We start from the raw sequence: 16,196 nt of genomic DNA, 5'->3' as shown, positions 1-16,196 counted from the left end.
TCGTGTTTTTAGTCCCGACAGGCTCCTTTAGACTCCACTGTGGTGAACAGACACAGACTCACTTGATCGACTCTTCATGCATTGACACTATTTAAGAACTGACAGGTAAATGATGTGATAGGTTCATAAGTATGCATTGACACTTTAATTCATTAACAACACCCGACTAACTCACATCTCATCACATATATTCCATTTGTGCTCATACAATTATATTCATCATCAAAATACTTATCACGTACTTGTTAGATTCCATGCAGACTACAATGCAAGACCCAACAAACATTCATACAATAGTATAATCTTCATATTATAGTTTTCTGATGTCGATTTCATAGTTCATTCGATTTCCACAGAAATATCTAGCACAAATAGTATACATACAGGAGTCAGTTTAGGGACTCACCTTATTCTCACCTACTGCATCTCAAAACTTCAGATCTAGACTTTCATCATGCAAATAAGTAGCAACTACTGTTATAGAACACGAAAACCTATTAAGATCTATACATATACCCCCTTTTCCATCATTTCTAACTTTGGAAATCCCCAAGCAAGGCCTTATATCTTCATCTTACTGATTACCAGATCCAACAGACTTACTTTTTCACAATATAACAAGCAGAGTCATAAATCTTACATTGACATGGAGTAATCACTAGTGAAGATCCAGATCTACAACTCCAACTTGAAGGTGAGAGAAATATTGTAAGTTCTTTAAGATTCAAGTAATAGTACTTCTTAAGGAAGGAAAAAGAAAAACTCTATTTTTTTCTAACTAGAGTATCTATATAAATAACCTAAGCCCTTATAGGAACCTGACATGTGTCTTAAATATTCAAAATTGCCTTAATAAAAATGGTTTACTACTATAAATGAAAATTCAATATTTTATGTTTTTGATGCAACCCTACGTTCCATCCTAACTACCTTGTTAGTACACAACTAAATTGATAACCCAATAAACTGGACGTACAATACCTTTTGTGATAACCCAATTCACCCAAAAATCCTCATTATTCTTACCAATCTCTTATTCTTTAAAACTAAACACATTCAAAGCATAATTATTGCATAATACTTTAACGTCAACTATACGTCCAACCTATACACCAAAAGCATCTATTGGGCGGATAGGGTTTCACCACTCAAACTACTTTCGGGTTACTCACCTTACTCAAAACCCACTAAAAATGGGTGTACACTTCTATACTAATAATTCATGTAAATTTTGAGTGGCTGATAACAATTTTTGGAATTTTTATTATAATTTTGTCCTATTAGGTGATACTAAGATAAGTTTGTTATTTTAATTATTTTATATACTAAAACACATGACTTTTATAGTTTTGAAGACAAGTAGTGCACTGAAAGTAAAGGTAGTCTTGAAGTTTACCTTTTGATGCTCAATGTTGTAGCATATCTACAGCATAAGCCATTAATCTGTTGTAATTTGATATGACAAATTAGGCTTTCTTAGTATTATTGAGGAGCTTATTCTCAAGCAAAGTAGCATCTTTTCCATAAATTTTCTTAATTTTTAGATTTTAAGTTAATAAGAGTAAATATCTTATTTTTACACATTTTGAGACCCAATTTGACCAATAGTTCTGTTGAGAGCCGTAATGTCTGGTTGAGTGAAGTAGAGAGGTGTTAGAGGTTGAAAACAAGCGAGAACGGCAATAAAGGAGAGGGTATTGCGTTATACGAACCTTGGGATCGCGATACCTGCAATAGACTCGAGATTGGAGACAATTCTTCAATGGAATCGTGATATCCACCTTTCAAGAAGACCCCCAAGTTTGAAATTATCTGAGCTATCACGATATTTTCCTCCTTGGTATACTGATATTGATATTGTGAAAAGACAAAACTTGACAAAAGGGCAGTATTTTTCCATTCGAAGCATTAATTATTAAAAGGCCCGTTCAAGGGTATTTTGGGCACAAAAATTGGGTTATAATAGCTTTTATATAAGCCAAATTTTGACTAAGAAATAGAAGAGGCTACATTACCTTAGTTTAGGTTTTATTTTCCTTAGGTTTTCTCTTAGCTCTTATTCCTCTTCTTCTAGGTTTTTTTATTTTCCCAGTAGATTTTATATTTCCTAATAAATTTTATATTTCCTAGTAACTTTTCTTCTTGTTTTAGTTGTTTTAAGTGTTAGTTAAGCTAGTTATCACCATAGCTTAGGTTTATTTTCACCCTTAGTCCATGTACCTTGGTTGTAAGACATTTTCAGATTTAATTTAATGTATTTTAGCTTCTTTTACTTTGTATTTGTTAACTTTTGTTCCTTTTATGTTTATTGGTTTAGATTTTCTTCTTGAATGCTTTTCTTTACATGTTTTTTAAATTTTCTTGCATAAATAACTCAACTTTTATATTTTTCTCAAACTTTTCTTTAATGCCTTATTTGCTTTTTATTTTCATGGTTGTTAGTTTTAATTCTAGCATGAGTAGCTAAACTTTTAAGGGGGTTGGTTGATGGAGATATGGTGAGTTGATCTTTGGACGAATGACCAAATCGTAATAAATTGGACTAATTTAAATGAACTTAAAAACTTAAGATTGATGACCCTAAGGGAACATTTAGGCAAGTGAGACCAAGAAGAGATCTTGTTGGGCACCAATTCATTAGTCTCGGGTTAATTGTTGAGATTAAGATCCAGATTAATTTGTCTAACTTGGTAAAGTGGTGACTGAAAGGTAAAATAGAGTTATTTTGGGAGTTTAAGCAATTTGGATCCCTAATTCAAATATTAGTGAACCACATTGACGTCAACCAACCATCATTTTTTATTTAATTTCTTTCTGTGATTAGTTAGTTAGACTCTTTATTTTACATACACGTTATTTAGAAATTATTCAGTCTACGATTCTCATGAGTTCAATAATTGGAATACTCTAGTGTTCCATTGTAACACTACAAATACTACAACCAACCTGTCACACTTGCAGTAAAGTCATGAAATTTATATTGTATTTTAATTCCTGAGTGTTGATTTCACATTTCTCCCTCGATAATCGAGGGAGAGGCAGTCAGCCAAGTAGAAGTGGGCGCAACATTCTGGAGATGCCCAACATCCACAAAGAGACCAGACTATAGAAGATTCATGAGTAGAAATTCAACCACCACCACACCCACCCATGGAGCAACATACCTTGTGCGAGTATACGATGCCCAATCTTAATGTTGTTTGAGGTAGCATTAATCGCTCGACGTTTAATGTTAACAACTTCGAAATCATACCGGTAATGATCCAAATGATACAAACGAACCTACAATTTCGAAGGTCAATGAATAATGATCCAAACCAACACCTTAGGAGATTTCTAACCATTTGTGATACCTTTAAATATAATGGGGTATCCAATAACGCTATCCATATTCAATTATTCCCTTTCTCTTTTACTGATGATGGATTTATGTGGTTAAATTCACAGCCTATAGATTCTATCAACATTTGGAATGAGCTAGTGAGCAAGTTTTTGGCAAAATATTTTCCCCCAAGCAAAACAATAAATCTTCGTATGGATATTATGAAGTTTTGGCAATTGGAAGGGAAGTGGCTATACGAGGCCTGAGAGCATTTTAAACTCATGCTATGTAAGTGCCCATATAATGGATTGCAAGATTGACTGTAACTTCAAGTTTTTTAAAATAGTCTGGATGGAAACTTTCACTCTATTCTTAATGGAACGTCTGTAGGGGCGTTCATGTCAAAGACATATGTCAAGGATTGCCAACTTGTTAAGGACATGGCAATGAATTTTTATATGTGACCAGCTGAGCGGTTGACATATAGAGCCAAACAATCAACCATGAATGCAGTTAGTACTGAGGGCAAGTATCAACAAGTCCTCGAAAGGCTCATTCAATTAAAGATGAATTTGGTCAAGGCGAAAGTTCAAAATTAGCCCCTTCTAACCCACTCTAATGCAGGACATGATGGTGAAAGCACTACGCTCGGGATTGCTAATGAGAGAACCAAATAGAGGCTAACTATGTGGGGAATAAAGGATATAATACATACTCCAACACCTATAACCTGGGGTGGTGTGACCATCTAAACCTTAGGTGGGAAGGGAACCAGGGAGGTCCCTCAAATCAAGGACCCCAAGACCAAGAAAGAAAATCAGCTTATAGTAGTGACCCTCCATTGTTGATTAGGGTAAGCAAGGTAGAGGAAGGTTTGCATGTGGTGTAACCTAATATACGTCAAATTTGTGGTCAACTAGACCAAGTTTGGCAATTGTTGCAAAATAATTTAGCCTTTAACATACCTAGTAATACCGAGCCAAATTCGAAGAAGGAAGGGAAAAAACATGTCAATGCGATTACTATTAGATTTGGGGCTGTGGTTAAGGAACCTATCCAACCAATTAGTGTGGTGAAGGATGTGAGCACCCACACTCCTAGTGTTGGAAATGGGGTGGGAGAGAATGAAGGACTAAAGAGTGAGCCCACACAAATTGAATCGATGGATAGAACAGTTTAATACCACAACCAAATCTGACACCCATACTATTTTTCGAGTAGACTAGAAGAGAAGAAGAAGCGAGACAATGAGGAGCTTTTAGGCTTTCTCAAGATGTTTAAAGCTTTAAATGTCAACCTTCCACTGCTTGAGGTCATAAAAAAGTGCTGAAATATGCAAAAGTACCTTAGGGAATGATGTCTAGGCGAAAAATGATTAGGAGAGAAGAGCGATTTGCTTCTAATGCCGAGTGTCGTGTTGTTGTGTCCAGAAGATTCCTACCAAAACTCAATGACCCTAGTAGTTTCACCATTCCCATAGAGATTGGAGGTGTAAATTTTGGCAAGGCGTTTTGCGATCTTGGAGCGAGTATAAACTTAATGCCCTTGTCCATCTACTATAGGTCAGGTTTAGGTGACCTTAGGAAACCCGTGGTAACCTTCCAACTAGCCAATAGGTCCCTAGTTCACCCAAATGGAGTTTTGGAGGATGTTTTAGTAAGAGTTCCACAAGTCATCTTACTAGTTGACTTCATCATTCTTGACTTTAAGGAGGATTTAAAGATACCAATTCTATTAAGGAGATCGTTCCTAGCTACCTCTAAGGCCAGCATAGATGTGGGCAAAGGAGAGATGACGATGGAAGTAGGGTGAGAGGTAGAAACCTTTAGGTGTGTGCAACACAAACCTAAGGTGAAGGAAGTGTCCCCTAATAGTGAGTTAGAGTGCTAAGTTGTTCGGGTAGTGTCTGATCATGTGACTAACAATTTGTAATATTTGAAGTGGTGCATGTTTTCATGTTTGAGACCAAGGATGCAAGGCATCCGAGTGAGGAAACAAGGCATCATGAAGAGACGATCAGTGAATCAACTTTTTTGGGTATTGTAATATCGAACCTCTGGTAATGTGATACCCCTAGAATTTCAAAAGTAAAAAATTTTGCTTTTACACAATGGTATTGTGATACCTAGCCTTCAGTATTGCAATACCTCAGACAGAATGAATTTTGAAGCGTGCAAAAATAAGGGATATCGTGATATCCACTTTAGGGTATCACAATATCAATGTCGGGTCAGGCGATACCCGGTTAGGATATCATGATTTGCATGTTTTGGGAGGTTTTTTTAATTCTCCCAACAGACCAAACATCTCATTCTTTTCATTTCCTTTCAAAATTTCCCAATCTTAACCCCTAAAAACTTTCCCCTCTCTCTTTATCTCTCAATCTCTCTTTTAATTTCTTCTATTTTTCTTGCAATATCTTTTTTCTTCTTCCCTTGTTTTGGTTATTTTCCTCCTTTTGTAGGATTTTCTTCTTCCATTGCTTGGGGAGCACTGAGCTTTTTCAAATCAATCAATTCAGTTATGGCGATCAAATCAATCTAAGTTTTCTTTTCTTTTTCTTTCTTTATTTTTATATTTTATTTTTAGCATTTTTACTGTCATTTAAATTTCATTTTTTAGTATCGCTAGTTTGTTTATTGATTGATTGCTTATGGTTAGTTGGTTGTTTACTATTGTTTGTTTAAAATTGAGAAAATGAAAAAAATGCTCCCAAGAGAAAAAAATGGTCTCAATCCCAAACCACTTCGATTTCATCAACAAAATCCGATGGTGTTAAATTTGCACAAAAAGAGGCCACAGACTTTTATCAAACGATCCAGGGACAGACATTCATCCCTAAACGCAATTTTGATACGACTCCTTCAGTTAATGATGAAGTTTGGGATGATGTCTACTTTAATCGATGGGACAATCTTTTTATGCTTCCTAAGCAACCTGTTGTAGTACCCATCATATTTGAGATTTACAGCAATTTGAAAATTTCTGAATGCGATTGGGTGTACGTCAGGCATGCTAGCATGGATATTTCCCCCGTGAACATTTGTGAATATTATGGCATCCCATGTTACAAAAAGGATGATCTTTCAGCCCTCGATTTAAATCTGTTTACTAACGTAGACACAGACGCAATTCAAAACTACCTTACGGATGATAGAGGTGAGTGGAAGCAGAAAGCTTCATCGAGGTGACACTCTCATTTAAACAAACAATAATGTTCCCCATTGCAAAAAAATTGGATGCAATTTTTTCCCAGAAATCGATCCTAATAACATTAAAGTTTTTAGAGCAGCCCTATTATACTCTATTTTCTTGCGCAAAAGAATTTGTATAGGTAAATGGATAAATCAACAATTGAAGTACTGCATTACAGATGGAAAAATGGGTATTTATTTCCTGCATTTGGCCACTAATCTCTACCGTAGGGCTGGCATAGACATTGCGTCCACTAAGTAGTCTCACCGTCCCACTCGCAGCATCATAGATGATTCCTTACTCCACCAATTCCAAGAGCTTCATAGGAAGTAGATTCAAGACTAGAATCAACGACGCTAAAACAAGATAGACGTGCCTCGAGTTGTAAGAAAGCCAAGCACCAAGAAGAAGACTAAGGATGAGCCTACACAGTGGCAACGTAGACTAGGTTGAGACATGCGGTACAACACTTGTATGCTAGAGGCAATGAAGCCATTTATGAATATGTTTATGGCGAGTCAAAAAGAAGAGGGCATAGAATGGCCTGGTCGGTCGAATGGTTGTCCATGGACGATGAAGACGGGGAGGAGAAAGTCGATGAGGAGGGAAGTGACAAAGGTGAAGTAGCTGATGATAAGGTGATGGAGGATCATGATGCGACACTTTATGCTAATACCATAGAGGATGTATTCACCCCTAGGCAACATTTAGTTTTGGCGGGTCTCGAGATAGCGAGTAAGTGAGAATAATCTGTGCGGTGGGATCTTATTCGCCCAATCGACACTTTTGGCAGATAGCTCGAACCCGTAGTTAATAATATAGTATAATGTAAGGATTTTTCTCTGGATGCATGGATATTTATAGAAGAAGGGATTGGTAGGTGTATCAATGATTCTTGGGTAATGAGGGTATCGTCAAGTTGATCTAGGTACTGTGTAAGTCACATTTTAATGAGATGGTCAGGAATGAACTAAGGGATAAATCAAGGATACGTAAAGATTTTGGATCCTTGTATACGTTCCTCTATAGCTATAAGCCACTAATAGGGCACTTTTGAAAGTTGGTTACACGTGTCAAGTTCCACTATGATAATATGAGTTTTATGTTTATTGATATCAGCTTTATAAGAAAAGGGGGAGTTATCTTCTTCCTTCTATTTGAAAACACCATTGCTAACTTGCTTTAAAGTTGATCGAGGATCTTTCTTGCTAAGCTAAAACTAAGGATTGGAGTTCATGTAGAGGGTTGTTTCATATCCTAGGTAAGTATTATGAATTTAAATGTTGACTTCTAAAACAGTAAGTCTGGTTTATGTGTGTAATTAGTAAGATGAAAAAATAATGTGTTGAATGAAGGTGATCTGGGTTTCAAATAATGATAAAAGTTATATGAATGAGTTTTAATGGTATCCCTATGTCTTGTAAGAAGCGAATTGTTGAGATTTCATTATGGATGTCAATATTTGGAGATCAAGCTACTATTCGTGGGTGTCTAGTGAGTCCCTAAGTTGACTCATGTAAGTTGTATGTTGTTTATTCTAAATACTCCTGTGAAGAATCGTAAGAACCATGAACTAAGCTTGGAAAATAATAGTATGATGAGTATACTGATATATGAATGTTGGTAAATATTTACATGTATAGTTTGTAAGAATCTATCAAGCGTAGAGTATGTGATAAGAAATCTAGAGTCGAAGATATGATTGTAAGAACATGTTTAGAATATGTAAGATGAGATGCGTGTTAAGTTTAGTGCTAATACTTTAAAGGTCTGTTAAGCTTCTATGTCTGTTCACCTCGATGGATTTTAAAGATGTCTGTCGGGACCTTAATCATGAACTCTGAAAGGAAAGTCCATGGCCATGGCACCATATTGTGTAAGACCATAGCTGGTAGGTTATGGCATCATATGGAAAAAACTAAATGAAGGTTATTACCTAATGAGGTTTTTTGCATGACCCAGGACGATGAGGGGAAAAACTCACAAAATATGAATCTAAGTGAATCCCTTTAGTGAACACGCCAGAAAAATGGAAGCCTTTGTGACAATCTATGAAATGGAAGCCTTTGTGGCGATATATGAAATGGAAGCCTTTGTGGCGATATAAGAAAAGGAAAGCCTTAGTGGCAAATGATTAAAGGAACGCCTTCGTGGCGCACACAAAAGAATGGCCCTTGTGGCAACCATCTGGAGGGAACATCTTTTTGGCGGACCATGAAAGAAAGAAATAGTATCTCCAATGAACTCTGCAGGGACAATATGTGTGCTGAACTCTAAAACAACAATAGGTATAATGAACTTTGAAGGAAAAACCCTTGTGGAATATCATTGTGGTGAGCTCCATAAGAAATATTATGACATAAACTGCATGGTATTAAGACAAGAGCATATGGCGAACTCAAAGTATGGGCTAAATGGACTAGAAGAGAGAATGTAGGTAAAGGCTACATCTGGAAAAATTCAAGAATGTACCCTTTATTTATGTACTAAAGTACTCAAGAAATCTTGAGGAAATGATGACTTGGAGTATGTATGAAAGAACCATGGTATCTTCTCTTTATGGACATCTAGAATGGGAATGGTGAAGGAATCAAAAAAGTTTGAGGGAAAGAGTGTGATTAAGGAATCGAAGATGTAGAGGTAAGGCGTGATTTTAGAATAAGTTGTGACATCTATGGTACAAAAAAAGACATTATGGGAAGGTATTCGCTAGAGGCTAGTTGAGAAACAAAGAACAATGAGATGGCTAATTGAATTGCCATATGTGAAATACAAAAATGATTCAGGTAAATGGGTGTTTATCTCACTAAGTTCTCCGAATTTATTTCTATGTGTAATGTTTCAGGTGAGCTCTTAAGGGTCTAAGCCTAGAGGGACGACACCAAGGTTACGCCAAGGAGTGGGGAGGCGGGCTATTATGCATATAGAGCAACTTTGTTGGCATGTTTAAGTCTCGGTTGTTTTACATAATTCTTTTACACGGAATAATTATAATAGACCAGAACATAAATTCAATCATAATTGTAAATAAATTCCATGTGTATACCAATTGAATTCTCGTATTATTCACACTTATGTATTTATTAGAGAAATTTATAATTAAACAGTTATAATCGAATGTAAATTTGTATAATTTAGTTTAGGGCGTTACACCTGCACGTTCAACGATTGAGGGTGTTATCATCTGAAAGCTGAGCACACCCATCGCCCAAACACGCACCAAGAGAATCACACTGAAGAGAAGAAATAGGTAGATAACTGAGGAAACCGACTTGAAGGATAACAACTCCAATTCATAGTTACATGTTTTCATATTTTACTTTTATTTATTTGTGCGGCATGTAAACTATTAAACTAAACTATCTTTTGGACTTATTTTTTGTTTCTAGATTTATTATTTTGGTTGTTTTGTGTTTTGTTTTTGTGTGTTTGTTTTATGTGCAATGGGTTACCCTTAAAGACTAAATAACATTCACGACCTTCAACAAGGAGGTAGACCCCTTAGCTAGTTTGACGGTCCATTCTAGGTAAGTCTGGTAACCTCCTATCTTTTTTGGGAACACATTGGGGAAAATGTGTAGTCTAAGTGTGGGGGATGCACATAGTTTTATTTGTTTTGTTTTTCTTGCTTTTATGTCATGTTGTGTGTTTATTTTTAATTTTTTGCCTTTTTAAAAAAAAAATTCAAAATTACCAAAAATATTTTTCGTTTTTCATTTTTTTTTCTGTGTACTTGCATAGTGTTTAGGCTAAAATTAGGTAATATAAGTCATTAGTTGTAAATATTGAATAAGTACATAGAATTGCCAAACTTGTAAATTTTGAATGATACTAGATAATTTGTTATTCTTAATTGTAGACTAATTAGTTCAATTAGTTAATATGTATAATAGGGTGGAGGCAATAACCTAAATGAAAATGTATAAAGTGTACCATAGGATGAATAAAGTATACGGATCCTTGTAGATAAATATTTTGAATTGTTAATTGTTTGTTTAAATAAATGCATGCTTGAAAGAATTGATGTTAGGTGATTGATTCGAGAAAGACCTTAAGCATTATTTAAAATAGCCTAGGCCTAAAAGCTTAATGTTGCTATACACCCCTCGTTCCCATATCTTTGAGCCTTGAATACCTTTTCTTATAAGCCTTGTTATCTAAGCCTTGAGCCTAAATGAGTTTAGCATTCAATCCTTCTCAATTCCATTCTTCAAAATGCACTACGTAATGGACATCGGGCCATGGACATTGAGGGCTAGGTAAAAACATTATGGTGGCTTTGTGTGCAAAAAAGAAAATGAATGGATTACGTAAGCTAGTAAGTATTAAAAAGAAGTGAACAAAAGAGTGCAAAATAAAAAAAGAGCTAAATCAAAATGAAGCTCGAAAAATAAAATTTTTCGATTCACAATTCTAAAATTTTGTATGTACTAACATCGCATAATTTCTTCTCACATTTTGGAGAAATAAGGTAGGCGAGGGAAGGAGAAATAAGGGGGCGAGCTCGTAAATAAATTGAAGGCGAGTAGGGAACAATTTCTTGTACTTAACCGTTTCTAGTGCTTGAATCCATTTTGAGTGCCTATTGTTTCAATTCCAAACCATCCTAAGCCTAGGACGCTACAGCCTAGAAGCTCTTTGGGACCCAAATAAGTCACCAACACAATAATTCGTAAATATCTTGCATTTGTTTGAAAGAAATGACCAATTATTTTTAAATTCTATGAGCGACCCCCATAATTTATTTTGATGGATAACACTTGAACATATGTTCATTTCCATTTTCTCTACACCTATTGACATTTTAACTTAGTGAAGTAACCATGTTTTTATTAAGAATAAACAAGTTAGCTAGATATCAGTCTTAAGTTGCATGTGAGGTAGTTCTCGTACAAGTTTGATATCTTACCGCTATGTGACTTAATTGTCTGATTTAGCCCAAGAGTTGTCTTCTTCTTCTTTTTTTGCATGTTTAGTGTGTTTTGTTGAGGTCAAGCAAAGATTTAAGTGTGGGGGAGTTTGATCTGTTGTAATTTGATATGGAAAATTAAGCTTTCCCAGTATACTTAAGGAGCTTATTCTCAAGCAAAGTACATCTTTTCCATAGTATTTCGTAATTTTTAGATTTTAAGTTAATAATTGTAAATGTCTTATTTTTACTCATTTTGAGATCCAATTTGGCCAATAGTGTCATTGGGGGACCTAACGTATGGTTGAGTGATGTAAGGACGTTTTGGAGGTTGAAAACGACTGAGAACATCACCAAATTTTACAACTAACATGTCACACTTGCAAGAAAGCCGGGATATTTATATTGTATTTTAATTCCCATGTGTTGATTTCACATCTCTCCCTCGATGATTGAGGGAGAGGCGGTCAGCCATGCAGAAGTAGGTTGATATATAGTCATCTTTTGGAAGCCCAAATATGGCTTACTAGACTTTTGAAACTTTCTTGACCCAACTCTAAAATTGGGTTAACAAAATTAGACAATCTGTTAAGGAGGAAAGAGTTCAAACCATCCACTAAGGAGGAAGAGGCCTAACCGTCCCTAGAGGTGCCCTAAACCATCATCAAAAGACTTGGTAAACATGAGAGATAAGCCGACTCTATGGTTGAATTGTGGACGGTCACTTCAAGTATGAATCAAATAACTCTGTCAACTTCTTCCAAAGCCATCCGCCCATTTTCCTTAAAAAAAAGGGCCAAGCATATGTGTAGAGAAATTCACGGCTTCCATTTTTGAAAAATATTCAGCCTCTTTAAGTATAAATAGGGGCTAGCTATTCACTCATTTCACTCATCCATCATTCATCATATCTTCTCCCATTTCCTATTCTTTCTCTTCTCATTTAAGAGAGCAACATAAGAGTTTGAGAGGAGCATTTCAGAGGTTCTTCGAGTGACCGCCTCCCTTGCTGCCCTTGTGAACGCCAAGAGAGAAATAAACAATTAGAGACAACAATAAAATAAAATACTAAGTGCGATGTCTGCAAGTCCGACAGGTCTGTTCTAATATAATTGTACAATGTGGTACAGAGTATTTCGAGGATTGAACCCAAGAGAGTCGGCGATTGAAAAATTTCTACTAACGAGCATGCAAGATAGGGAGTCTAACAAACTAATCTCTAAACATTATAGTACGACAAACCATAAAGTCAAGAATAATTATACCAATTTATGAGCTAGTTACCGAAGACTAAAATATAAAACGTGTAAAGTTTCGAAACTAACAAATAAATAAAAAATGGTTGTTGATTGATTTCGATGTGGTTCACCAATCCTCGAATTAGGGATATAAACTGCTTAAACTTATAAAATGGTTCCATTTTATCTCTCTCAATCTCACTGGCTAACTCGAGACTAATGAATTGGTGCTTAATGAATTGGTGTTTGAATTTTTACTATAAAAATATAAAAGAAAAGTAATGAAAGGTATCCAACAACAAAAGAGAGAATAAGAAACATAAAATTTGAAGTCTTTAATGATTAAATTAAAAGAAACTAAAATACATTAAACTAAAAGGTTAAAATGTCATTACAGAAAAAGAAATGGACTAAATGTGCAAATAAATCTAAGCTACAATGTTACCTAACTTAACTAACTTGAAAGATAACAAGAATAAGAAGAATATTGTAGAAAAATAAACATTACAGTTATGGAGAAAGATGGAAAATAAGGAACCCTAGAAAAGTGCAAAGAAAACTAAATGAAAACCTAAGAGAAAATTATCTAAAACTAAACCTAAGTGTGTCTTCTCTCTCCTCAACCAAATTTGATTTTTATTTAGTAGAAATTTTTTGACCCTCTTTGTGCCCAAAATGCCCTTGAATAGGCCTTCAATGATTGGTGCTTCGTTTGGAAAACAAACTACAATTGGCGTCATTTTTTTCCCTTCACTATGTTGGTATCGCGATACCCAAGGATAGGATATCGCAATACTGTCGTTAGTCTTGACTTAGGTTGCTCCTTGGGAAAGTGGGTGTCGCAATACCCAAAGTGGATATTGCGATACTACTATAGGTGGTTTTCATCTTAAGGGCCTGTTGGAGGTATCATAATTCCATGGGTAAGATATTTTGATACCCTCTCTTTTGGTGATGTTCTCACTCAATTTCGACCTCTAACACGTCCCTACGACACTCAATCACATATTAGGGCCCCCAATGAAACAATTGACTAATTTGGGTCTCTAAATAGGTAGAAAGAGACTTTTACACTTATTAAATTGAAATTCTAAAAACTAGGAAAAACTACAGAAAATACACTAATTTGCTCAAAAACAAACTTCGTAAGTATAACAGGAAAGCCTAATTTGCCATATCAAATTATTATAGATCATCGAGTAGCAAAATTTGGCACCTTGTGGAGTAATTTTTCATAAAAGCAAAAGAGAATAAAGGAGGAATGGAAACACAAGTTGTGCTAAAGAGAAACACTGGATTTGTTTTCTAGTTTCTTTCCCTTTAATCTTTTTATTTTCCTCTAAGTTGATGAAAGCCAATTATTTTTCTGCTTTCAACTTAATTAAAATGACTTAAATCTATTGATGTTAGATTGATTGCATTCTTTTACCTTAGATTGTTATTATTCTATTAATGTTGTTATGTGCTTTGGTTTCTTATTCATTCAAATAAAAACATGAACATGCTACTCAAGCATTATGAAACTAGGGAAGCAATTGAATTAATTATTTAATCCAAACAAGATTGTAATTAATTGACATAATATTTGAATGGTGCATGTTGGGTCATTTAAAGATTCAATTAGTAATAATATTAAACAATATTGTTACCTTGCATAAACCTTGTATGATGTTTGCTTATGAAATTATAAAGTTGCTTGAACATAGAAGTATGTTAGAGAAACTTAATAATTAAATAAGTATGACTTCATAATGTATTCATATTGGGTTAGTAAATAGTCGAATTACCATGGTTTTCTTCCGTAACATCATTGACATTCTGTAATAATTTGAAGTTAAAGAAGGAAATTAATCTAACTCCCTCGTGTCATTGTAATTAAATTTTGTGAATTGTTGCTTATTATTATATGTTTACATTTTCATTTATTTTAACATACTTAGTAATTTATTTAGGTTAATTAGTAAACTAAAATCGGTCTTTATTATTTTTAATCACAAACTTGTCAAGTAATAAATTTCAAAATATTTGCCTATACAGTTCCTATGGAAATGATACTTTTTACTTACTAATTTATTACTTGTTGATTACTGTGTACAATTTCGCATCATTTGAATATTTTGCGACAATATCAACTAAAGATGAATTCTCTAAAGTGCGCATTAAGTTTATCCTCAAGCAAGTTATTGGGGTTCATTGTTTGACACCGTGGGATTGAGATAGACCAGTCAAAGATAGAGGTAATCATGAAAATGTTGGAGCCAAGCAATCTTCATGAACTAAAAATTTTACTAGAAAGATTGGCATACAGCCAGCGTTTCATATAAAACTTGGCGGGTCAATGTCAACCATTCAACCATATTCATATTGCCTAGAATGAAGCCTATAGCAAAACTTTCAATACTATTAAGGCTTAACTCCTAAGACCCTTGTTCTAAAGGCACCCACACCTTAACGACCTTTAATACTATATATTGTTACACAAGAATGTTCGTTAGGAGCATTATTGAAGCAAGAAAATGATGAAGGGAAAGAAACTGCACAATACTAACTTAGTAGAAAACTAAATGGAGCTAAGTTGAATTATTCTCCAATCGAAAAGCCTTGTTTAGAATTGATGTATGCAATTAAGAAGTTAAGGCATTACTTGCAAGCATATTCTGTTCGTTTGATTTCATGGGCAAACCCTCTCAAGTATCTCATGTCCAAAACTGAGCTTAGTGAAAGATTGACTAAATAGACACTTTTGTTACAAGAATTCAATATCACCTATGTTCTTGAGAAAGCAGTTAAAGGGAAAGTGCTTGCTGGTTTCTTACAAATCATTTAATCCCTAATGATTAGAAATTCTCTAAAGATCTCCCTAATAAAGATTTTATTTTCATTAAAGTTTCAAGACCATCTAAGCTATTTTTTGGTGAGGCCACTCGTCAGGATGGAGCTGGGGTAGCCATTGTCTTTGTCACTTCAGAAGGGGGATGTATTATCATATGCATTCAATCTTACTTAAAATTGCTCTAATAATATGGAAAAATATCAAGTGTTCATCATTGGATTAGAGATGGCCATGGATATGAAAATCACATAGCTCAATGTGTTTGGAGATTCAAATTTGTTCATTAACTAACTGCTTTCACTTTTTAAAGTCAAAAAGTTAGAACTTCTCCTATATGTCAACTACGCAAAGAAGCTCTTAGAATGGTTTGATAATGTAAGTTTAAAGAACGTGTCAAAGAAAGAGAATAGACAAGTAGATTCTCTTGCCAACCTTGCATCATCTCTTACACTCCCAAATTTAGAAGTAAAATTTCCACTATGCAAATGATGGGTTTTACCACCAATTCTACTTGTTTAAGATGGAGACACTGAATCAAATGTTGTTTCAGTATTTGAAGTTGAAACAAAATATTAGAGATAATCGCTAATTGATTACTTAAAGCATGGGATGCTATTAAATAACCTGAGGCACAAAATAAAAGTGAAATGTCGAGCTCCTCGCTTCACCTATTTCAAAGGTACATTGTAAAGCCGCTTA

At 34.8% G+C, this 16,196-nt stretch overlaps 1 protein-coding gene across 1 annotated transcript; it reads left to right on the top strand.

Annotated features, from left to right (window-relative positions):
• The first annotated feature begins 4,693 nt into the window (after positions 1-4,693).
• Positions 4,694-5,134, top strand: LOC105793300 (uncharacterized). Its single transcript, XM_012622226.1, has one exon. It carries the CDS (start codon positions 4,694-4,696, stop codon positions 5,132-5,134), a length of 441 nt encoding a protein of 146 aa, XP_012477680.1.
• Positions 5,135-16,196: the final 11,062 nt, after the last annotated feature.

Source organism: Gossypium raimondii, chromosome 8, assembly GCF_025698545.1.
Source record: "Gossypium raimondii isolate GPD5lz chromosome 8, ASM2569854v1, whole genome shotgun sequence".
Taxonomy (NCBI): domain Eukaryota; kingdom Viridiplantae; phylum Streptophyta; class Magnoliopsida; order Malvales; family Malvaceae; genus Gossypium; species Gossypium raimondii.
Note: the sequence above shows the minus strand (reverse complement) of the source record. Positions and strands in the feature narration are given on the sequence as shown.